The sequence below is a fragment of the Chiloscyllium plagiosum genome, unplaced genomic scaffold, assembly GCF_037043375.1.
Source record: "Chiloscyllium plagiosum isolate Xiang-an unplaced genomic scaffold, Cpla_swu_hap1 HiC_scaffold_16, whole genome shotgun sequence".
NCBI lineage: Eukaryota > Metazoa > Chordata > Chondrichthyes > Orectolobiformes > Hemiscylliidae > Chiloscyllium > Chiloscyllium plagiosum.
The window spans coordinates 10,822,403-10,848,320 of record NW_028270154.1 but is presented as its reverse complement, the minus strand read 5'-3'; the positions used below and the strand labels follow the sequence as shown (position 1 = coordinate 10,848,320).

Here is a 25,918-nt window from a genome sequence, read left to right as displayed (position 1 = left end):
CAGAAACTAAAATTATGGTTGTGAAATACCCACCCCAAGTTATCCGCAGCATTGCCTATTTTACACAGAAGGCAAGTTTCTAAAAGGTCAATAGAGAATGAAGTTGGTTTGACTTTCTTCCCCAGGTTTAAATCAAAGGAGGGTCCACACATCGAAAATCATCATAGGACCCCAGTAAAATGCTGACCATGATATGGATTGCCAAGATGCAACAACAGTGGATAACTGAACGTAGTAACTAACTCACCACCACGTGTATAGTGTGCGTCTGCACATGCGAAGCAGCAGTATTGAAGCAAAAAAAAATCGTGATGTAGTTAAGACAGTGCAATTAACACATACAACCTAAATAAGGAAATTTGACTGGACAGGGCTGATAGCGGTCTTTCAATTTGTGGGTCATTCACAGGAAAAAAGGGGGTTAGCTGGGAGAGTTTCACTCTTTAATGCTTCACAATTCTACATAAAGGTTGCGCATGGTTGACTGAACAAATCTCTAAGAATAACCATTGAAACCTTTAAACCTCAGGGTCCTTATCCTAATGATATCACTTTCCAACCGATTGTACTACAGTCTGGAAAGACCCAGATCCCCCAATGAGAGGGAGAGGGGTCGCAATAAGGTCAGGGGGAGAACCTCCAATGAAACAGCCAGCAGATGTGCATCCTCTGTGCTGCAAGGATCAACACTGTGAATCCTACTTGGATTGCATACAACTATTGAGGAGAGATCCCTGTACCGAGAATCAAAGTCAAAGGGAAGATTCAGAATAAGACATTTTTCCTTTACAGCTATCTAATATTAGCATCAAGTGCATGTGCCTCAATGGTTGAGAATATAAGCCATTCAGCACCACAATGTTGATTTCTTAACCATTCCACTAGATCGTGGGTAGAAGTGTAGAATTAGTAAAGAGAGATGTCACACTGTGCTAATGACATTAAAGCAATCTGACCTCTTAGGTGTTCATAAATATCCGAAATTTAAAGAGGTGTGGGAGGGTCTCCACTACCCTGTACGATATTTATCTCTCTACATCAGCAAGATATTTGACAAATTCACTAATTGCACTTGCATTTGAGCACACGTGCTGGACACAAATGATCAGCTGCGTCCCCTAAACTACAAAGTCATAACACCTCAAAGATTCTTGAGTTGGGAATGTCCAACTTCGAGGCGTCCAGATGCTGCGAGTGACTCTACAGAAATGTAAGATTTTCTGTTTCTTTAAGGCCAATTTACCTTAACTTCGTCTATCCAGAATGATTCCAAATCCATTAATATCCCTACATAAAAATCTGTCAATCACAGTTTTGAAGTTTTTAAGTGACTCCCCAGCCTCCCTAATTTTTTGGGAGCAAGAGTTGCTTGATTGAGTGCAGTCAGGTCTTCTGCTCAGTTCCAAAACATGATTCCAAAACAGAGAATGTGTCAGTTTCATGTTTTACATTTAAACAAGGAAGACGTTTACAGAATAAAAAAGTTACCATGCATTACAGAGCCATTTCACCATTACAAATGTTAATTAACACCCTTCCCATTACACACAGACAAAAATAATCTCAAATGCTTCACAATGAAGAGAAACCCTGGCAGATTGCATGCAAAAGGAACAAAAAGCTCACTGGTGATAGGGGAAAAAGAACTTGCTGCAAGTTATAACATTGACAACAATGTTTTGCGTGATGCCAACACTCTGTGGGCAGAACATGGAAGATTGCTCAAGGCCTTAGAGTAGTCAGTCTAGAATTAACAAAGGCATGGATAATCATATGGAGGAAATACTAAAGAGTGAGAAATTCTTCTTGAAGTCAAGTATGAAGCACTTTGGTTTAGCCTGGCAGATCTGTTTTTACCCTCCTTTGACCAATTTGACACCATCACGTAACAAAAATCTGTCAATCTCATTCTTGAAAATGTCAAGACTCTGAGGTAACGTTCTGCCAATCTGCATTAGAGATTCCAGATTCCACTGAAGCCTCAATAGCCAGTTGGGCTGGAGAACAAGCAGGATTTTGTGTAGGTTATTTTATTCACTTGTGGGACATGAGTATCACTGGTTGCCCAGTACTTATTGCCCATTCCTAGTTGCCCCTTGAGAAGATAATAGTGAGCTGCCTTCTTGAACTATTGCAGTCCACACGCTGTAGGTACACCCACAATACCTCGGAGAATTCCAGGATTTTGACTGGCTGATGGTGAGTGGCTTGGAAAGAACTTGCTGGTGGTAGTGTTCCCATGTATCTGCTGCCCTGTCATTCTGGATGGAAATGGGCAGCAGATATATGGGAACACTACCACCATCCTTCATTGATGGAGATATTTGTGAAGCCTCCTTCTTGAGTAAATTGTTTAATTGTCCACTACCATTCACAACAGGAAATGGCAGGATTGCAGAGCTTAGGTCTGATCTATTGGTCGTGGGATCGCTCAGCTCTATCACTTGCTGTTTATGTTGTTTGGCATACAATCAGTCCTGACTGGTAACTTCACCAAGTTGACACCTCATTTTCGGTATGCCTGGTGATGCTCCTGGCATGCTCTCTTGCACTCTCCATTGAACCAGGGTTGATCCCCTGGCTTGATGGTAATGTTTGAGTGGGGGATATGCCAGGCATCATGGCTGCAGATTGTGCTGCAGTACATGCTGGATGGCCAACTGTGCTTCATGGTTGCCCAGTCATGAATTGTTCAAAGTCTTTCCCATTTAGCATGGTGATCGTGTCACACAAAACAATGGAGGGTGTTCTCAATGTGATAAGAACATGTCTTCAGAAGGATGACGTGGTGGTCACTCTGACCGATCCCGTCATGGACAAATGCAGCTGCAGCCAGAAGAATGGTAAGGAAGAGGTCAAGTATGACTTTTACTCTTGCTGGTTCCCTCACCACCTGTCACAGACCCAGTCTAACAGCTATGTCATTAGACTTCATGGTGTATGGAGCCAACGTTGAGGACTTGCTCAACAAGTCCCTCCTGACTATATACCATTGAGCAGCCACTCTGTTGGGTCTGTCCTGCTAGTGGGGTAGGATATATCCAGGGTTGGTGGTGTCTGAGACACAGCCACACTCCTGGAATCATATCTTGCAGACGATGTTAGTCTGTTGCTTGAATAGCCCGTGAGACAGCTCTCCCAATTTTTACACTAGCCTCTAGATGTTAGGAAGGAGGACTTTGCTGTGTTGAAAGGGCTGCTTTTGTTGTTGCTGTTTCCAGAGCCTAGGTCGATGACAGGTAGTTCGGTTTCTATTTTTTTTCAACTTTGTTGAGATTGCTATAACAGAGTGGTCTGCGAGGCCATTTCAGTGGTTAGTTAAGAATACCAAATTTCTGTGGGTTTGGGGTCACATGTAGGCGAGACCAGGTGAAGATGGCAGATCGCCTTCCTGAAGGACATTAGTGAGCCTTTTCCCAACAATCAGCAGTGGTTTCACTGTTACTAGCAGATTCTCAATTCCATTTTTTTAAAATTAAATTCAAATTGCACGATCTGCCATGGCAGAATTTGAACCCGGGTACCCAGATTTTAAGCTGAGTTTCTGAATTAATACGAATATTATTAGCAATAATACACCATTAGGCCATCACCTCCCCATAAAGACACAGGCCATAATGCTATGAAAGAGTTACAAGTTGTGGAGACAGCAAATGAGTTTGGAAAGTCAAGTTTTGATGCCATAGAGAAGTGGGTTTTATGGGTTGCAAGGAAGCATCAGAAGGCAGTCCCTAGTCAGCTAAGGGGCTACAGAAAGGATGTACAGATCAAGGTCATTTGTCATGTCAGGTTCTCATATCTCCTGACATAGTCAGGGAGGTTAAGGGCCAAAGGCAATCACCACCAATAATGAAAGCTACCTTTGAATAGAATAAAAATGCTGGAGATTGGCTATAAAAACAAACTGTTGGAGAAACTCAGCAGATCTGGCAGCACCTGCAAGTAGAGAAACACAAGTTGATGTCTTGAGTCCAATTTGTCATTTTCCAGAAGGGGCTTGAAACATAAACATTGTTTCTCTCTTCGTAGCTACTGCTCGACCTGCTTAGCTTTTACAGCATTTTCTGCTTTGATACCAATGCTACTTCTCCTATTTCTTTCAATAAGTCAACAGATATGATGCAAGATTCCTTCAGGGAGAACTCACAGAAAAGGCAAGTGGCATGTAGTTTCTGCGTCTAACCAGCTTCTTGCGATCACGTTCAATCTTCTCTCTCTGTGCCAGTTGGTGGTAATATTCCAGCAATTTATTGATCTGTTGAGGAGGATAAAAACAGTTTAGAACTTCCATATAAAATCCACACTGAGGGGTCTCAAGCATACTAACTCCCTTCACTGGCAATTGAATTAGCCAGTCAGAATTGGCAACCTGAAAATAAAGGACAAACTTTTAGCAATCTCTGTTGTATCACTGAGAAATATGAGCAGTGTAAACATTGTCCATGTCTGCTTGCAATTGCAAAACATTAAATAATAATCTCAAACTCAATACAGCAAAACTTGTCGATGTTTACTAAGACTCTCGAATTGTTTATGTAGCATGAAGGTTGTGATACTGGCCCGGTAATCCATTTAGCTAACTTTAACAATCCAGAAACAAGCCTGAATCCCATCACAGCAGCTGAAGGAACTTATTTATATCTTTTCACAACTCAAAACATGGAATACAATCTAGCATTGATTATTACCAGAACCCTAACTTCCAGTCCACATTCTAACAAGCAAACAATGCGGAAAGTGGGAAATGCCAGTCAGCCAGTTCCATGATACAGAACCTATTGGACACATCAGCAGACTGAATAATAAAATTAAACCAGTGCCAGCTCGTCCACAGCTTGCATGATGATGACAGCAACCACTCTAGGACTAAAGAATGAAACCAAAAGCCAATCTTCATTTTGGAAGAGATGCTATAATCCAGCTCATTTATCCCAGGACTGGGAAAGGTGAAGTGAAATTAACCAGACTCCCAATTACTGTCAGTTGGACACCAAGAGAGCGAAGAGCTAGGAGGAAAGGGCAGGAAGGTGAAATTAAGCTAGAACTTTTTACATGGCAAGACAGGTTTAAAGGGCTAAATAGCCTATTCTCTTGCTCCTATTGCTCTCAGTTCCTATTGGAAAAAGTGAGGATCATGTATGATTTGGCATTGGTGCCCCTACTCTCAATATATATTTAGTTGAAGCATGTGTCCACATGCTGTCTCAGCTCATGCACTTAGGTATCCAGAAACCTTGGGGCTGCACCCCAGAACTAGTCAGTAAGTACAGGAAATGAGTGCTGGGGAACCACAGCGAAACACTACATTCATGTTTCATTTACACCATCAAACTCACCCGCTGGGTATGAGGATTCTCTGGTTCTTGCCATCCTCCGCTGGCTGGAGGAAAAAGAATGTGGTTAGTACATCACATGGTGTTGCTAATATAGCATTAAACAAACAGGGTAAAGATAGAGGCCAATGAGAGCAGTCTGATTCAAGCGAATCCCATAAAACAGAAAAGTTACCTTGTACCTTTTATGGCCGTGAAAGCGCTTTATAGTCAATGAATACTTTTGAAGTGCAGTCCCTGTTATAATGCAGGGAAATGTACCAGCCAATTTGTATATAGCAAACTCTCACAAATTATAATGCAATACTGGACAGATAATCTGTAAACATTGTGCACTCAGGACACTGGAGAACACTTCCTGCTCTTCTTTGAAGAGAGCTAAAGAACATTTTAGATTAGATTACTTACAGTGTGGAAACAGGTCCTTCGGCCCAACAAGTCCACACCGACTCGCCGAAGCACAACCCACCCAGACCCATTTACCCCTTCACCTAACACTACAGGCAATTTAGCATGGCCAATTCACCTAACCTGCACACCTTTGCACTGTGGGAGGAAACCGGAGCACCTGGAGGAAACCCATGCAGACACGGGGAAAATTAGATTAGATTACTTACAGATTAGATTAGATTAGATTACTTACAGTGTGGAAACAGGCCCTTCGGCCCAACAAGTCCATACCGACCCGCCGAAGCGTATACCACCCAGACCCATACTCCTACACTTACCGCTTCACCTAACACTACGGACAATTTAGCATGTTCAATTCACCTAACCTGCACATTTTTTTTTTGGATTGTGGGAGGAAACCGGAGCACCCGGAGGAAACCCACGCAGACACGGGGAGAATGTGCAAACTCCACACAGAGAGTCGCCTGAGGCGGGAATTGAACCCGGGTCTCTGGCGCTGTGAGGCAGCAGTGCTAACCACTGTGCCACCGTGCCGCCCATAGATGTGCAAACTCCACACAGTCAGTCGCCTGAGGCGGGAATTGAACCCTAGTCTCTGGCGCTGTGAGGCAACAGTGCTAACCACTGTGCCACCGTGCCGCCCACAAGGGGCAGTTCAGCACTGGTTTACCATCTGATCAAAAAGACAGCACCCCTTAGCACTGCATAAGCAGCGTCAGCCTGGATAATATGCTCAAATCTCTAGAAAAGGGCATCAACCCACAAACTGACTCAGACTGAGAATTCAAACGCCTTGTACTCAAAACTGAATGAAAGGGCAGAATGCATTGCAGTACAGCTGTGATTGAGAAATGACATAGATGGAATGGAGATGGTCTTTGTTGAGGACTAGACGTTGGAACCCAGCACTGAACATAACACAACTGTGGGTTCATGCTCAGCACATTCAGAAATGTTGCACACTCAGTTTTATTGACTACAGATAGGAGGAGGCAAGGTCAACCATCAGAAAGACATCGTCAATACTGGTCAGAATTACAGGATTTCGCAAGTCTCATCCTTTCCGTATTTGCGACCACAACAATACACCTTCACCTAAGGAGCAGTGTTTGATAAAATAAGCATAAGAAAGGCACTCCATTAAAAAAAATTGAAGTCATCAGTTAAAACTGTGTAAAGCGATAACAGATACCTGAAACTTTGCTTAGTATTTTACTTGGTTACATCCTGTACATAAAACTATTTCAACAGAATATCATAGACATTGCACAAGGTATGTAGAAAATTACACAATCATGGAGGGTCCAGGAAGGTTTGGCCAGAGGTCAGTGTTGAGGTCATTTTAAGAAGCAAGGAGTGCAGTTGTCAGATTCTCTATAGGGTTCATAATTGTGCTCAGACACCAACTAATGGCAGCAGTGAATAAAGGCTGATTTTCACTGATAGCTTATATTCCTCCAGCTCCCCTTGAGGTTCTTCCTGCTTGCAAATAAAATAGCACTACACCGAAAACGAGGCAGCCATTTTACCAGTTTTTTGAAAAGCTGTCAAAATTAGCTCTATCATGCCTTCACCATCACACAGCTGAATCGGTCTTACTTACCTACAGATTTGTCAGCCATGCCAACATCCCTAGAAGTCCAGCGGCAGAAACCACAAGCCAGGTAGTAAGCTTTCTTCATGGTGGTCTTGGCTGGGTCATCGGGGAGTGGTGCTGGAATATTGGTGGCTCTTGTGGAGAGGGTATGCATGCAGCAAGGGCAGTCAAAACAGTTAGCGCACCTACAAAGCACAAGTGAAAGACAAACAGCAGAAATTAGGTCAACCTAACTAACCAACTATGAAATAATCAACTGCTGCAAATCAGTCAGTCTGGAAATCAGTCACTCACACAAAAATGAGTGCTGGCGAAAATGAGAATTGAAGACAATTTCAGTCACAGAATCGCTACGGTGTGGGAGGAAATCATTCAGCCCATCACATCTGATTCAGCTCTCCAAATGAGCATCTCACCTACTACCTTCTCTTCCCAATCCTGAACATTTTTTTCCTTTTCAAATAAGTCTGATTTCCTTCAGAATGTCTCCATTGAACCTGCCTCCTCAACACTCAGGACATTCCAGATTCTAGCCAATCAATGCATAAAGGTTTTCCTCAATGTGACTTCTTCATTTTTTTTCCACAGTTTGCTTTAAACCTTTGTCCTCTTGTTCTCTATCCTTTGTGGGATACTGAGAACATTCTCTCCTGAAACGCAATAGCCAGAATTGGGCTCAATATCCAGCTGTAGCTGAACTAGTGTTTTATAAAGCTCAATAAAACCTCTGTTCTTATATTCGATACATCATTAATAGACCCTCAGATACAGCACACTTTATCAACGGGATCTTGACCAGATGGGCCAATGGGCTGAGAAGTGGCAGATGGAGTTTCCCCAAAGTGCTGCATTTTGGGAAAGCAAATTTTAGCAGGACTTATACATTTAATGAGGTAAAAACCATGACTGCAGATGCTGGAAACCAGATTCTGGATCAGTGGTGCTGGAAGAGCACAGCAATTCAGGCAGCATCCGACGAGCAGCAAAATCGACGCTTTGAGCAAAAGCCCTTCATCAGCTTTATTCCTGATGAAGGGCTTTTACCCGAAACATCGATTTTGCTGCTCGTCGGATGCTGCCTGAATTGCTGTGCTCTTCCAGCACCACTGATCCAGAATTATACATTAATGGTAAGGTCCTCGGGAGTTTTGCTGAACAAAGAGACCTTGGAGTGCAGGGTCAAAGCTCCTTGAAAGTGGAATCGCAGGTAGATAGGATAGTGAAGGCGGCGTTTGGTATGCTTTCCTTTATTGGTCAGAGTATTGAGTACAGGAGTTGGGAGGTCATGTTGCGGCTGTACAGGACATTGGTTAGGCCACTGTTGGAATATTGCGTGCAATTCTGGTCTCCTTCCTATCGGAAAGATATTGTGAAACTTGAAAGGGTTCAGAAAAGATTTACAAGGATGTTGCCAGGGTTGGAGGATTTGAGCTACAGGGAGAGGTTGATCAGGCTGGAGCTGTTTTCCCTGCAGCGTCGGAGGCTGAGGGGTGACCTTATAGAGGTTTACAAAATTATGAGGGGCATGGATAGGATAAATAGGCAAAGTCTTTTCCCTGGGGTCAGGGAGTCCAGAACTAGAGGGCATAGGTTTAGGGTGAGAGGGGACAGATATAAAAGAGACCTAAGAGGCAACTTTTTCACACAGAGGGTGGTATGTGTATGGAATGAGCTGCCAGAGGATGTGGTTGAGGCTGGTACAATTGCACCATTTAAGAGGCATTTGGATGGGTATATGAATAGGAAGGGTTTGGAGGGATATGGGCCAGGCGCTGGCAGGTGGGACTAGATTGGGTTGGGATATCTGGCCGGCATGGACGGGTTGGACCGAAGGGTCTGTTTCCATGCTGTACATCTCTATGACTCTATGACCGGGGCTATTTTCCCTGGTGCGCAGAGGCTGAGGGGTGACCTTATTAAGATTTACAAAATCATGATGGACATGGAAAGGGTAAATCGATAAAGTCTTTTCCCTGGGGAGGGGGAATCCAGAACTAGGGGGCATAGCATTAGGGTGAGAGGGGAAAAATATAAAAGAGACCTAAGGGGCAACTTTTTCACACAGAGGGTGGCACGTTTATGGAATGAGCTGCCAGAGGAAGTGGTGGAAGCTGGTAGAATTGCAACATTTAAAAGGCATCTGGATGGGTACATGAATAGAAAGGGATTGGAGGGCTATGGGCCAGGTGCTGGCAGGTCGGACTAGATTGGGTTGGGATATCTGGTCGACATGGACAAGTTGGACCGAAGGGTCTGTTTCCGTGCTGTATATCTCTATGACTCTAACTACCTTCCCAACCTAACCTGCAAATATTAATGACTTATGCCCATGTTGTCCAGGTTCCTTTGTCCCCTTTTAAAGTTGTATCCTTTATTTTATATTTCTCCATGCTCTGAATACCAATGCACATGACACTTCACTTCTCCACATTAAACTCCACGTGCTACCCATCCACTCTGTTATCATCTACTATGGACTGACGGGACCCTTGAGACTTAATGGGACAAGAGAACAGGTGATGGACATATCAATTAAACGTTAATTGGCTATGAATTCATAGAATCCCTATCGTGCCGAAAGAGGCCATTTGGTCCATCAAATCTGCAACAACCCTCCCACCCTATTCCAGTAACCCCACATTTACATTGGTGGTTCCATCTAGCCTGCATATCCCTGGACACTATGGACAATTTAGTGTGGCCAAACCACCTAATCAACACAATCTTTGCATTGCAGAGAAAACTGGAGCACCTAAATGAAACGGGGAGAACGTGCAACATGGTTGACTAAATATGTGAGCTCGTAAACAGTGGGCTGAGAGGTTTATGGAAAGTGGTTAACTGAAATAAAGCTCTCACTAAGAAGTGGGAACTTGGACATTTTTCAAACACATTTATCTTCAGCGCATAACACCCACTCCACCAACCTACCTGAGTCCTTTCGAAGTTCAACACTATTCTCCTGACAATTACAATGCTTCCAAGTTTCATATTATTTGCAAATTTTGAAATTGTGCCCTTGTACCCTAGATCATCAATAGGAAAAGCAAATGTCCCAAAACTAACTGAGAATCTCCACTACAAATCTTCCCCTGAACTAATTCCATCAACCATTACTTTGTTTCCTCTCACTCAGCTAATTTTGCACCAATTTTGCTACTGTTTCTTTTATTCCATGAGTCTAATTTCAATTAAAAGGCTGTTGTGTGGCATGCATTAAATGCCTTCTAGAAACCTTTATACACCACATTTAAAGCATTAGCCCAACCAAAAAAAAGTCTTGAAGTTAGTTATAATAACAATTTTGTACCTCTCTGCAATTTCCTTGCAAATTTGGGGCTCTTTGTCCTTGCCCATAGACTACATTGAGCAACGTAATTCTACCCTTTTTGTCCCTTAGCTCCAGACAAATCGATTCTGTCATGATCCACACAGGGCACATTCTGTCTTCAGAAGAGCAATACTTTTTCAATAATGTCACCCCTCCCTTTCCTATGTTTCCTTTACATATTATCTTCAGAAATATCTAACATCCAGTCCTGTCCTTCTTTGTGCCAGGTCTCTGTTCTAGCCATTTGGCAGCCTGCACTTCCAATTCAATCTTATTTACCACATTCCATGTGCTTTCATACATGCACAGTAATCCTAATTTAGGTTTCATTACTTTCTATCTTACTGTGACCCTATCTATTAATTTACAGTACAACCTCGATTATCTGAACATCGATTATCCGAATTTTGGATTGTCTGAACAAGATCTCAAGGTCCCGATGCTTGGGTAAACGGTGTTATGCGAACATTGTATTATCCAAACAAAACACTCCCCACCTGTGTCATTTGGATAATCGAGGTTGCCCTTTACTGTTCTTTATTTCAATCCCAGCTCTCTTTCCCAGCACTTGGTACATTAGCACACTGCCCTGATACTATCTCCTAAGGTTCCCACCCAGAGTAGCACAACTAAAATGCTTCACAAATGACATGTTTCCGGCTCTGTTCAGTCAAACCATCTGGCTTGTCCAGATCCCATCTTCCTCACAGCAATATCTTATGAATCTAAAGTCCTCCATTCTGCACCAACTTTCCGTCCATGCAATCATCTACCTTATCCCATTTCTAGACTCACTAGCACATGGCACTGGAAGTGATCTCGTGATTCCTACTTTTGAAGTCTTGTTTGCTAATTTTCTACCTAACTCCTGAAATTATGAAAGCAGGACTGCAGTCCTTCAATACCATTGGTTCCAATTTGGGCCATGACTACTGGCGGTTTACCCTCCCTCCCTCCCTCCCTAGGAAGCTCTGCAGCCATTCAATAACAGGCTCGATCCTGGCACTAAATTACAATGTACCATCCTGGACTATAATACCTGCGATCACAGAAACATCTCTGTTTCCCTAATTACCTATCTCTATGGTTTATTTTCCAGACTTCCCCTCTGAGCCACTTGACTCCAATGCATTACCCAAATGGACCAACACACTCAGTAGGATTCAGAACAGACACTAGTTGGAGGGCTGAAACCCCTTGGGGACTCCTGCACTATCTCCCCGCTCCCATTGCATCATCCATTCCACATGTTATCTGTCAGTCTCACAGTGCATCACAGCTGCTGTTCAAGTTCCAAAATCCGGAGCCTGAGATGCTGTCAATGACTCTTTCACTGCAAATAGTAACCAAGGTCACGGGAAACACTCTGGAGTTCCCAGATAGCAAAGGAAGTGCATACTTGAGATTGAACTAGCTCTGTCAATCTTTCATTTATTACTTAACTTTACCATTGCTTAAAAAGAAACTTTACCAATACTAATAAACTCGACAAATATTAATAAAAACCTACTAGTATTGAAATGTCCGGCTAACGTTCAAGACATTTTCCGAGTTTATATATATTTCTTACTTAAGGCACTTTTTCCCATGATTTATGAACAATATGCACTCTTACACTTGATCTACATTTCACTTAGGCAAAGTTTCCTGACCACATGCCTCTTACTAAGCTTTTGAAAATCCTGTCCCTTAAAATTAGTCTCTGATGAGTCATTGCTAGCGTAGTTTTCTCCTTCAGAAATTACCAATGACTGAGCCAATAACTTATAATTCCCGCCAGCAGGCAGCCCTTGTATAACAAGGCAATTTAATTTACTTTTAGATAGATAGCTCGATGTCAGAATCTGACTCTCAATCCATATTTAAACTTGGGAAAGACTTTGGTTGGGCCAAAGGGTGTGTTTCCATGCGATACGGTTCTAAGACTTTATAATGTGCCATGTGAACCAAATTTGCCACTACACTTGATCTACATCCCACTCAGGCATAACCTCCTGACTCTACAAGCTCTGTGGACAGAGCTATGGAAACTGGGATAGAAAACCTAGGATTGAAGTTAAGATTTTGTAGACCTAACAATCAGGAAGAAACTGTTGTTACTGACAAGTGGGTCTGTGACCAGTGGACGCAAATTTAATGTCAGGAGAGATTAGATTTTAAAATTCACTTGTGAGATGTTGCCATTATTAACTGGCCAGCATTTATTGCCCATCTCTAACTGCCCAGAGGGCAGTTTAAGGGTCAACCACATTGCTGTGGGTCTGGGGTTACATCTAAGCCAGACCAGATAATGATGGCAGATTTCCTTCCCCAAAAGACATTAGTGATCCAAATGGGCTTGAATAATAATGAACAATGGTTACATGATTTAGGCTAGCTTTTATTTAAAAATTCCCGATAGTTATTGAATTCAAATTTTACTACCTGCCCATGGTATAATTTGAATCCATATCCCCAGAATATAATCTTGGTTTTCTTAGATTTCAAGCCTACTGACATTATCACTGCATCTCATCGTTACCCAATGTATAGAATCTAGACACTAGCTTTAAGCATTGAATTGCTTGATGAAAACAACTGCACAGTTTTCAAGGAAATGGGATGTAATTCCCAATGGGACATCAATTAATTTCACAAGCCCAGACAGCAGCAGTCACATCAAACACTTTTTACAATTGTTGGAATCTTTGGTAACAGACAAAGCTGCTTACCTATTCTTTTTGAGCTTTGCTTCAGCTGATGGCATGTTTTCCAGACAGCTTGGACAGTAATGGGAGTCCACCTAGAAACCATAAGGTAGATCATTAGCAGCTGCACAACATCCAACTAAAACTGCTGGCAATCCAACTGCTTAGCGACGAATTACAAAATCCACAAATACAGTGGCAGCTGGGGCTGAATGGGTGGCACTTTCACCTGAATCAGAAATTTGTCAGTTCAAGCCCAACCCCAGAGACCTGAGCCCAAATACCAGACACAGTGGCACAGTGGTTAACACTGCTGCCTCACAGCGCCAGAGACCCAGGTTCAATTCCCGCCTCAGGTGACTGACTGTGTGGAGTTTGCACGTTCTCCCCGTGTCTGCGTGGGTTTCCTCCGGGTGCTCCGGTTTCCTCCCACAGTCCAAAGATGTGCAGGTCAGGTGAATTGGCCATGCTAAATTGCCCGTAGTGTTAGGTAAGAGGTAAATGTAGGGGTATGGATGGGTTGCGCTTCGGCGGGGCAGTGTGGACTTGTTGGGCAGAAGGGTCTGTTTCCACACTGTAAGTAATCTAATAAACCCTCACTACAATACTGAGAAAGTGCTGCACTATCAGAGAAGATTGCATTGAGAAGAAGTCGTCCTCAAGGGGCTTATCCCATACTAAAAAGCAAATCATCTGTTTGTTATTTCATTCCTGCTCTTGGAGCTTTTTATGCACATAATGGCTGTAGTATTTTCAGCATTACAATACTGACTATATGCCCAAAGTACTCCATGGGTTGTAAATGCTTTGGGATATTCCGAATTGCATGAGTTCTCTCCTTTGTTTTCCTTATGACTGAATGTTAACAGATGAGGCAACAATAACTTACATTTACATGGCACCCACTTAACAGGAAAATGTCCAAAAGCAAGTCAGAGTGAACATGAAATGCAGCCACAGAGCCCTAAAGAAAAAGCTACTGCATGCATCAACCAAGCTCTGGTTGAAACAATGACTTCGAGGAAGAAAAACAACCGGGGAGACCAGGGAAAAAACTCTTGGGAGTGGCACATATTCACTTGAAGCACAGCTACCAACAGTAGGGCAATGAAGGCTTACAAAAAACTAGAGTCATAGGGAAGTTAGGTTGGAGGAGTTGGCAGAAGGACTGAAATGCTGGAAAGGTTACAGATACAGGGAGGTGATTGAAGCATTTAAACACAAGAATAATAATTTATAGAGACATTGGGAGACTAGTAGTCAATGCAGATTAGCAATGACAGGTGATACACCTGGTAAAGAATGAGAACAGAAGAATTTGAGTTGAGTTGAGTCTCCAGAGGTTGGAAGACGGCAAGTAGACCAACCAAAAGGTATATTCAAGATTTCAATAATGGATAGACTGAGGTGGAAAAAGACAATAAACTTGAGTCAAATATCAACATGCCCATTCACAATCAAGGACACTGGCAGAAGGACTTGAGTGCAAATGAACATTCACTCACTGGACAGAAAAATGTAGATTATTCTGTGATTGGGAATCTGACAAGTTTTGCCCTTAGTGAGCAGCCAAATAGGACTAGAAATGAGACCAGTTCACTGGGCTTGCTGTTCAACACAGGCAACAATGGATGCATCAAAAGACCCTTCCAATGGTGCTGAAAAGGTATGGAAGACAGCCCAAAGGATTTTACCTTCATCCAAAACTTGTTTCCAAAATGAAAAAACGAAATTGCTCAAATTATAATAGCCCTGTCATTTCGAAAGAATCAGGGACCCAACCACACATATTTACAATACTGCTATTTCCATATCATGCTTTTGAATCTGTTCACTGTTTCATATGTTTAATTACATTTATATGGTTTGCCTTAATCACATCACCATTGGTTGCAGGCTGACTGCAACCCAAATTAGTTTGGTTTTTGGTCAACAAGTGAAAGATGAGTGAGTAATCCCACTGTTTACACCAATGTATCCAAAGCACGCTAGTTGCTCCTCACCAATACCCTGCCCTCTGCTCAGATCCACAATTCATGCCTTTATAACATCATGATTTGGTTTCTGCAAATTTTATACAGATTGCTTTCCCACCTACTAGTCACTGCAAGCTGCAAATCATCTGGAATACTGTTGCTGGAGGGTTTGAGCTATAAGGAGAGGCTGAATAATCAGGGACATTTTTTTCCATGGAGCATCGAAGAGGTTCATAAAACCTTGAGGGTCATGGACAGGGTGAATAGCCAAGGTCTTTTTCCTAGGGAGTGAGTCCAAAACTAGAGAACATAAGTATAAGGTGAGAGGGGAAAGATTTAGAAAGGACCTTTTTCCGCGCACAGGGTGGTGCGTTTATGGAAGGAATTGCCAGAGGAAGTGATGGAGGTGGATACAATTACAACATTTAAAAGACATCTGGATGGGTATATAAACAGGAAGAGTTGAGAGAAAAACAGTCAAATGCTGTCAAACAGGACTAGATCAGACTGGGATGTCTGGTTGGCGTGGACCAAGGAACAAAAGGTCTGTTTCCGTGCTCTACATCAGATGGGCCGGAGGCAAGACTGCCACTCTTGCCCTGAACCAGGAGGTTATATCAGAGTGGTGCTGGAAAAGCACAGCAGGTCAGCCACATCCAAGGAGCTTTTGCCCTAAGTGTCGATTTTCCTGCTCCTCAGATGCTGCCTGTCCTGCTGTGCTTTTCCAGCACCACTCTGATCTAAACTCTGGTTTCCAGCAAATGCAGTCCTCACTTTTGCCTACCTGAACCAGGAGGTCACAGGTTCAAATGCCAACCTAGGGATGGAGAAGATAAGTTTAATTGTGACTTCAGTGCAGAACCAAGGACTTGCTGCATGGCAAGTGGTGCTTCTTATTGGGTGGGAGTTTAAGCTACAGCTCCTCCAGCCCTTGCAGGTAGGTGTAAAAAAATCCCATGACATTATTCTGCTAGTCTGGTTGATATTACTTCCCCCAATCAACTTCACCAAATCAAACATAACTGGTTATTTAAATAGGTTTTGTGCAACTTTGCCCTTACACACATTTAATTATAACAAATTACTACACATCAAAAGCCTTTAAGTTGGATTCTACATAAACAGAAACACACAAAACCATATACCAAATTATCAGACCTCCTGTGAAATCACTTCAAGATCCTGATCCTCATTTTCAAGATCACTATTCTCAGTATCAGGTAACTCAAAGGTCTTTCTCCTTTCTCCTCTCGTCTGCTATGCAATCTCGGATCCAACAGTGCTTTTTCAAAAACTTTTAGTCATGGGATGTGAGCATTGCTAGCTAGCAATTTGTTGTCCTTCGTTAATTGCCCTTGAACTCAGTGGCTTTCAAAAAGCATTTGAGAGTCATCACATTACTGAGAGTCTGGAGTCACATGTAGGCCAAAGTGGGTAAGGGTGATAGATTTCCATAGTATAGCAGATCGATATTAATGACAAGTCACAATGTTATACATTACAAACAAAAGCAGAAACTCAGAATGCATTCTGAAGGAAATTCACCAGACTCAAAACATTAACTTTGTTCTCACTTCACAGATGGCATCAAACCAGCTGAGTTTCTTCAGATTCCAACATGTGCAGTTGTGTTTTACTTTATGGTTACATGTTTTAATTCCAGATGGTGAAATTTGATTCAATTAAAAAAATGTGCCATGGTGGTATTCAAAACCTGGTGCAAGAACAATAGTCTGGGACTCTTGAGTTACTACTTCAGTGATATTATCACAATGCCATCACTTCCCGGTCATTGACTATCTAATGACTATTAATAATCCCATTACATTAACTCTGTTTCCCTCTAACAGGGAATGTATGACCTGGTATTTCTAACATTTCCTGTTTTTATTTCAGATTTCTGGCATCCACAGCAACTTGAACATTTTACTGTTGTACCTTGTTCTGAATCTATATTTTTCTTTTTACATCCCTCAGCTTTTTGACATCTATTTTTAGTTGGTTTCTGCACAATTCAGTACTCAATCAAGTTTGCTCTTCAGGCTCAGCATTATTCATTTAAATGTGTTCCATTTGTCCTCTACTGAAATGTCAACCAACATCCTCTTCAAATTGTTTGTTTTCATTCTTCCTTCTTCTCTGCAAATTTTGCCATTGATAAAGGTTGTCGGAGCGGTACTGAACTTTAGTTAATCCACAAATGGAGTAGTGTGTGCAGTTCTCATCAGCCATTATAGGAAAGGTGTGATTGCGCTGGAAGGAGTGCAGAGAGGATTCACCAGAATGTTGCCTAGCATGGAGCACCTTCTACAAAGACAGAATGGATAAGTGTTGGTTGTTATCTTTGAGACAAAAAAGGTTGACGGGTCAGCTGACTGGCGTATAAGGTTATCAGGGACATGGACAGGATGGATAGAAAGCAGCTATTCCTCTTAATGGGTCAATAACAAGGGAGCATGATTTTATGGTAGCAGAAGGTTGTGGGGATGAGTTGGGGGGAGCAGGTTGAGAACGTTTTTTTTCAATAGTGGGTGGTGGGAATTTGGAATGCACTGCCTGGAAAGGTAGTGAGATGGATAACCTCACAATGTTTAAAAAGATGTGCATTTGAAGCGTCATAGCATTCAAGGCTATAGGCCTGTTGTTGGAAAATGGGACTAGTGAGATTTAGTGTATTGTTTGCAGTACTTATTTAATGAGTCCAAGCACCCCTGCTGTACCATATGATTGAGTTATAATCCTGACTCCTGAATTTTGGTGCAATTGAATCTCACAACTTCATATTGGATTATTCTGTCTTTTCTCACTGCTCCAAATCTTCCATTTCATCATCTTATGTCAGTCATTTACAATTTACAAATTTCAGGGGGATGGGAACCCAAATTGTAGCTCCAGTGTAAAGGGGGTTGAGGGTAGCGAGGTCAGGGATAGGTTTACAAGGTCGCGAGAGAGCAATGCCAATCAGGATGTTAGTTTGAAATGTGTGTACTTCAATACCAGGAACATCTGGAATAAGGTAGGTGAACTTGCAGCATGGGTTGGTATCTAGGATTTCAATGTTGTGACCATTTCAGAGGTATGGATAGAGGAGGAACAGGAATGATTGTTGCAGATTCTGGGATTTATATGTTTTAGTAAGAGTAGAAATGAGGGTTTAAAAAAAGATGTTGGGGGGGGGGGGTAATTGTTAATCAAGGGTAGAATTACAGCAGCTGAGATAACATTTTAAGACCCATCACTGAGGTAGTTTGGACTGTGGTTAGAAACAGGAAAGTCACCCTGTTGGGAGTTTTCTATACACCTCCGAATTGTTCCAGGGATGTAGAGGAAAGGATAGCAAAGGTGATTCTCAATAGGAACTAGTGTAACAGGGTAATTGTTAAAGGGGATTTTAACTTCCCCAATATTGACTGGGAATACTAATAGTTCAAGTAGCTTATATGGATCAGTTTTTGTTCAATGTGTGCAGGAGGGTTTTCTGACACAGTATGCAGACAGGCCAACAAGGGGCGATGCCATATTGGATTTGGTACTGGGGAATGAACCCAGCCAGGTGTAAAGATTTGGAGGTAGGTGAGCACTTTAGCAATAGTGACCACAATTCAGTTATGTTTACAATAGCAACGGGCAGGGATAGGTATATACTGCAGAGAAAGAGGTATAAGTGGGGGAAAGGCAATTATGATGCGATTAGGCAAGATTTATGATGCATAGGATGGGGAAGGAAACCGCAGGGGATGGACATACTTGAAATGTGGAGCTTATTCAAGGAACAGCTACTGCAGGTCTTTGATAAGTATATAACTATCAGGCAGGGAGGTAGTTGTCGAGTGAGGGAGCCATGGGTTACTAAAGAAGTTGAAGCTCTTGTCAAGATGAAGGCGGCAGCTTATGAGAGGATGAGACATGAAGGCCTTGAGTTATAAGTTAGCCAGAAAAGCTCTAAAGAGAGGGCAAGGAGGAGCCAGGAGGGAACATGAGAAGTTGTTGCCAGATAAGATCAAGGAAAACCCTAAGGCCTTCTATGGGTATATCAGGAATAAAAGAAATAAAGTAAGATTAGGGCCAATCAAAGATAGCAGTGGGAAGTTGTGTGGGGAATCTGAGGACATAGGGGAAGTGCTCAATGAATACTTTTGCTCAGTATTCACATTGGAAAAGGGCAATGTTAGTGAAAATACGGAGATACAGGCTACAACATTAGATGGGATTGCGGTTGAGAAAGAGGTTTTAGCAATTTTGGAAGATCTGAAAATAGATAAGACCCCTAGGCCAGATGAGATTTATCCTCTGATTCTCTGGGAAGCCAGGGAGGCAATTCCAGAGACTTTGGCTTTTATCTTTATGTCATCACTGTCGACAGGAGCGGTGCCAGATTAGAAGATAGCAAATGTTGTTCCCTTGTATCAGAAGGGGAGTCAGGACAACCCTGGTAATTATATGCCAGTGAGCCTTACTTCGACTGTGGGTAAGGTGTTGGAAAAGGTTACATGAGATAGGATTTATAATCATCTGGAAAGGAATATTTTGATTAGGGATAGTAAACACAGTTTTGTGAAGGGTAGGTTGTGCCTAACTAACCTTATTGAGTTGTTCGAGATGACAAAACAGGTGGATGAAGGTAAAGCAGTTGATGTAGTGTATATGGATTTCAGTAAAGCGTTTGATAAGATTCCATATAGTAGGCTATTGCACAAAATACGGAGTTACAGGATTGAAGGTGATTTAGCGTTTAGGATCAGAAATTGATAACTGAAAGACAGAGGGTAGTGGTTGATTACAAATGTTCATCCCGGAGCTCAGTTACCAGTGGTGTAACCCAAGGACCTACTTTGGGGCCACTGCTGTTTGTCATTTTTATAATGATCTGGATGTGGGCATAGAAGGATGGGTTAGTAAACTTGCGGATGAGACAAAGGGAGGCAGAGTTGTGGATAGTGCCGAAGGGTGTTGTGGGTTACAGAGGGACATAGATAAGATGCAGAGCTGGGCTGAGACGTGGCAAATGCTGTTTAATGTGGAAAAGTGTGAAGTAGTTCACTTCGGAAGAAGGAACAGAAATGCAGAGTACTGAACTAATGATAAAATTCTTGGCAGTGTAGATGAACAGAGATCTTGGTGTTGCATTTTTTAGATTCCCTACAGTATGGAAAACAAGCCCTTTGGCCCAACCAATCCACACCGACCCCCCGAAGAGTAACTCACCCAGACCCATTTCCCTCTGACTAATGCACAGAACACTATGGGCAATTTAGCATGGCCAATTCACCTGACCTGCACATCTTTGGACCGTGGGAGGAAACCGGAGCACCCAGAGGAAACCCATACAGACATGGGGAGAATGCACAAACTCCACACAGACAGTCGCCCGAGGCTGGAATCGAACCTGGGACCCTGGTGCTGTGAGGCAGCAGTGCTAACCACTGAGCCACCGTGCCGCCACGTGTCCAGGTGCATAAATCTCTGAAAGTTACCACCCAGGTCGATAGGGTTGTTAAGAAGGTATATGGTATGTTGGCATTTATTGGTAGGGGGATCGAGTTTCGGAGACACAAGGTCATGCTTCAGCTGTAAGGCTGCACCTGGAGTATTGCGTACAGTTCTGGTCACCGCATTATAGGAAGGATGTTGAAGCTTTGGAAAGGGCTCAGAGGAGATTTACTAGGATGTTGCCTGGTATGGAAGGAAAGTCTTACAAGAAAAGGCTGAGGGAACTGAGGCTGTTTTCATTCGAGAGAAGGTTGAGAGGTGACTTAATCGAGATGGAAAAGATAATCAGAGAGTTAGAGAGGGTGAACAGTGGCAGTCTTTTTCCTCAGATGGTGAAGGCTAACATGAGGGTACATAGCTTAAAATTGAGGGGCGATAGATTTAGGACAGATATCAGGAGTAGTTTCTTTACTCAGAAAGTAGTTGGGGCTTGCCTGCAACAATAGTAGACACGTCAACATTAAGGGCATTTAAATGGGTATTGGACATACATATAGATAATAATGGGACAATGTAGGTTAGATGGACATCAGATTAATTTCACAGGTCAGTGCAACATCTAGGGCTGAAGGGCCTGTACTGCGCTGGAACATTCTATATACCTGGTCAAGACAAGTTGTGAATCAGTCATGTGCTATGCTCACCAAATATGATTCTAAACCAAAGTTTTTATCAGATTCATAGTTTGTTGAGTGAAGACTCCCATTCAGATAATGTTTTTAAAAACAGGAACATGAGAATCCGGAAGAGGAAACTATCCTCATGGTGGTCTGCGGCGTTACACTGAAGTTATCCAAGATTTTTCTGTCTGTATTCTTTCGACTGCTTACTCTGTCCACAAAGCTCAATTTTATTTTCCTCTATTTTCTGGCATACTTAGGGTCATAAAAACATACAGCATGGAAACAGACCCTTTGGTCCAGCTCGTCCATGCCAACTAGATATCCTAACCTAATCTAGGCCCATTTGCCAGTACATGGTCCGCATCCCTCCAAACCCTTCCTATTCTATACCCATCCAGATGCCTTTTAAATGCTGTAATTGTACTGGCCTCGATGACTTTCTCTGGCAGCTCATTCTATCCACACACCACCCTCTAAGTGAAAAAGTTGCCCCTTAGGTCCCTTTTATATCTTTCTCCTCCCAACCTGAACCTATGCCCTCTAGTTTTGGACTCCCCCACCCCAGGGAAAAGATTTGTCTATTTATCCTATCCATGCCACTCATGATTTACAAACTTCTATAAGGTCACCCCTCAGCTTCCGAGGCTCCAGAGAAAACAGCCCCAGCCAATTCAGCCTCTCCCTATAACTCAAATGATCCAAACCTGCCAAACATCCTTGTCAATCTTTTCTGAACTCTTTCAAGTTTCAGAACATCTTCCCGATAGGAAGGAGATCAGAATTGCATGCAATATTCCAAACGTGGCCTAACCAATGTCCTGTACAGCCAAAACATGATGTTCCAACTCCTATACTCAATACTCTGACAAATAAAGGAAAGCATACCAAATGCCGCTTTTACTATCCTATCTACCTGCGACTCCTCAAGGAACTATGAACCTGCACTCCAAGATCTCTTTATTCAGGAACACTCTCTAGGATCTTACCATTAAGTGTATAAGTCCTGACTTGCTTTTCCAAAATACAGTACGCTGCATTTATCTAAACTAAACTCCATCTTCCACTCCTCAGCCCATTGGCCCATCTTATCAACATCTCATTGTACTCTGAGGTAACCTTCTTCACTGTCCACTACATGTCCAATTTTGTTGTCATCTGCAAACTTCCTAACCATACCCCACAAATTCACATCCAAATCATTTATATAAATGAGGAAAAGTAGTGGACCCTGTACCGATTCTTGTGGTACACCACTGCTCACAGGCCTCCAGTCTGAAAAGCAACTCTCCACCACCACCCTCTGTCTTCTACCTTCAAGCCAGTTCTCTATCCAAATGGCCATTTCTCCCTCTACTCCATGAGATCTAATCTTGCTAACCAGTCTCCCACAGGGAACCTTGTCAAGTTAGTAAAGTCCATATAGATCACATCTACTGATCCACCCTCATCAATCCTCCTCGTTACCTCTTCAAAAACTCAATCAAGTTCGTGACACATGACCTCCCATTCACAAAGCCATGCTGACTATCCCTAATCAGTCCTTGCCTTTCCAAATACATGTGAATCCTGTCCCTCAGGATTCCCTCCAACAACCTGCCCACCACCAATGTCAGGCTCACTGCTCTATAGTTCCCTGGCTTTTCCTTACTACCTTTCTTAAATAGTATGCTGAATATGCATACATATTCTGGCGCATTTGCCCCTGCCCTCGGTGAACACAAATACTTCATGAACTCTTCCTTTTCTACTGATGGTAAATAGTGAGAAGGATAAGGTGCATGTGGATATCAGACTCGTTTGCTAGACAGAGCAGTGGTAAATGGAAATCAGCCCACAAAAGTGTGAGATAGCACACTTAGGGGGTGCTAATAAGGGAATGCATGAGACTATGAATAATAGGCCCCTGTGAACTACTGATGATAGGTAAAGTGGTCAAGAAGTCACAAGGGATACTTGGCATTATTAACTAAGGCACAGAAAGCAGGTACAGGACAATTATGTTGGAATTGTAGAAGTTGCTGGCTGGCCCACAACTGGAGCACTGCCTGCAATTCTGGGAAGGATTGCACTAGAAAGTGTGAGCAGATGATGATGCTTCCTGGGTTTGAACTACGAGGAAAGTTCAGAACAGTCTGAACTATGAGGAAAGATTGGATAGGCTGGGTTTGTTTTCTTTGTAGCAAAGTTTGACAGGAGGTCCAATAGAGGATGTAAAGATTGAGGTGGAGAAGCAGGCACAGTCTTCATTTTTAGAGGAGTCTATATCCAGAGGGCATAATTTTAAGGTGAGGTAGAGGCTTAGAGGAGATTTGAGAATTCTTCCACTTGGACGTGGGTGAAGTCATAAATTCTCATAATATCTAAATAATATTTAGAATTTCACTTGTCACCAGAGCATCCAGAGCTGTGGGTCAAAAGCCAGAAAAGGGGATTTGTGTCAGATTTTGAGCCAATGTGGAGCTAACAGGCCAAATGGCCTTTTTCTCTGTAAATATCAATGAGTCTATTTCTGTAACCTCTCCTAGTCCTGCAAGCCTGAAATTTCCTCACTCCTCCAGTTCTGGCCTCTTGTGAATCTCCAATTAAAATCACTCAATCATTGACGGCCATGACTTCTGCAATTGCGTCATCAGCTTTGGAATGACCTTGCTAAGCTTCCTCCATTTGAGTACCCCCTCTTGCTTCCTTACAACACTGCTTAAAGCCAGGGTCCTGGCATGCCTGAGTATTGCGTCATGTAGCTTGGTGTTAGACTGTGTCTGGTAAAGCTCTTGAAGAGCCTTGGATCACTTTCATAGGTTAAAAGCACTAAGTGAGGAAAGTTATTCCTGAAGACACTGACCACCCCTGAATACAGGTCTGACTGACTTTTCAATGACTGCTTAATAATGTAAAACTTGCTTGATGAAAAAATCCAAATTACGCTCAACTAGAACTAGTTTTGAAAACATCTTTGTTGTCTGAAATTCCCAGCCAGTACTATCAAGTCTAGTCCCACTGGTGTCACATGTATCAAACTGCCTTGTATCAAATATAATACTCAAGGCTGAACCATTACAGCATTTCCAAAATAAATTTCAACACAAAGCATATTGCCACTCTCTGTGCTTTGTGGAAGAGTAGGAATAATTAAAATTTTGCTTGACTTTATCAACAGCAAAGTCATAAGAAAATTAAAACACCACTTTCTTTTGACAGTTTGGACATATGGCGGAGAAGGCAGGGGGGTGCTAGGTGAGATCAGGCATGGTGGGTGTTGGTTAGACATCAGGCCAAAGGGAGATGATGAGAAATTTGGCATCGATGTGAGCATGGAGAGACATTGAGCATGGGGGCGAATTAGGGGGAGAAGGGAAACATAGGTGTGGCCTGGGAAAGATGAGGATTGGGAAAGATAGGGAGGCCAGATCAGGCTTGAGTCAGCACTGTTCTGAGGAAGGATCACTGCTCACGAAACATTATCTGATTCCTCTCCACAGATCTTGCCAGCCCTGCTGGGATTTTCCAGCAACTTCTGTCATTGTTTCCCAGCCAGCGCCTCATCCCCAGTGTTCATGTTAGGGGTGGGATGTGGTCTAATGGGCTGCAAGGGGGAGCGAATGGGGCTCTGGGGCTCCCGGCCTGGGCCTGAGTTCTCTCTCTTCCCACCACCCGAAGGCCAGGACCCATTCCCCTCCCCCTCCCCCTCCCCCTCCCCAGCGCAATGGAGAGCACTGACTGACAGGAGAGCACCGGGTGGATAGATGGGAGCTGGGCCTGGGAATGCCGAGTGCCTGGGGCTGGCCTTGGGGGTTGTAGCTGGGGCCTAGAGCTAGGCTATTCCAGCCAGGCCCCTGGGACTGGGGTCAGACCGGGGCCCGGGCTGGGCCTGGGCCTGGGGCTGGGGCTGGGGCTGGGGCTGGGCCGAACCGGCGGGTTGTAAAAGTCTGGGTTAAAGTGAGCGGCGGCACCTACTTCGTGGGAAACGCACTCGAGCGAGCGCAGCTCATGGCAGTAACGGCAGAAGTAAAGCTGTGAGAGCGGGAGCCGGAGCTTCTTGTCGCCGTGAACCAGGTAAACCACCCGCTCGAGCTGCAGCAGCGACGCCATCTTCCCCGGGTCACATGACCTGCGCAATGACGTCGCCGCGGGCACTACGTCATCGCAACGTCCGACGCGGTGACGTCACCGCCAGCCCTCCCTTAAGGAGGAGGCCACTCAGCCCGTTCAGTAACTGAGATGGAACAAGTAGAACTACAGAAACAAAGAGTATAGGACGAGGAGTAGGCCATTCAGCCCATTTAATGGCAAGGATAGAATAGAGGAACATAGACACAAGAGGAGGCCCTTACCCCCAGTCAATGGCTGGGATAGAATGTAGGAACAGGAGCCATTCATTGTGATCAGGTCTGATCTGTGGTCTATCTCCATATAACTTTCTTTGGCATATACCTCATAATACTTTTACTTAACAAACAAAATCTCAGATAT

General features: G+C 43.2%; 1 protein-coding gene across 2 annotated transcripts in view; it reads right to left on the bottom strand.

The window, feature by feature from the left end:
• The window catches only part of dctn4 (dynactin 4), a 42,183-nt gene extending 16,632 nt beyond the window's left edge, over positions 1 to 25,551 (bottom strand). The window contains exons 1-6 of one of the 2 annotated variants that reach the window (XM_087995113.1): positions 25,403 to 25,551; positions 13,384 to 13,454; positions 7,348 to 7,526; positions 5,337 to 5,380; positions 4,148 to 4,255; positions 248 to 268 (exon numbers count right to left, since the gene is read on the bottom strand). In XM_087995113.1, the coding sequence (XP_087851239.1) occupies positions 248 to 268; positions 4,148 to 4,255; positions 5,337 to 5,380; positions 7,348 to 7,526; positions 13,384 to 13,454; positions 25,403 to 25,537 (558 nt within the window). In that variant the 5' untranslated portion in view covers positions 25,538 to 25,551. The remainder of the gene's footprint in view (positions 1 to 247; positions 269 to 4,147; positions 4,256 to 5,336; positions 5,381 to 7,347; positions 7,527 to 13,383; positions 13,455 to 25,402) is intronic. The other variant, XM_087995114.1, reaches the window with a different exon arrangement.
• Between the last annotated feature and the right edge of the window lie 367 nt (positions 25,552 to 25,918).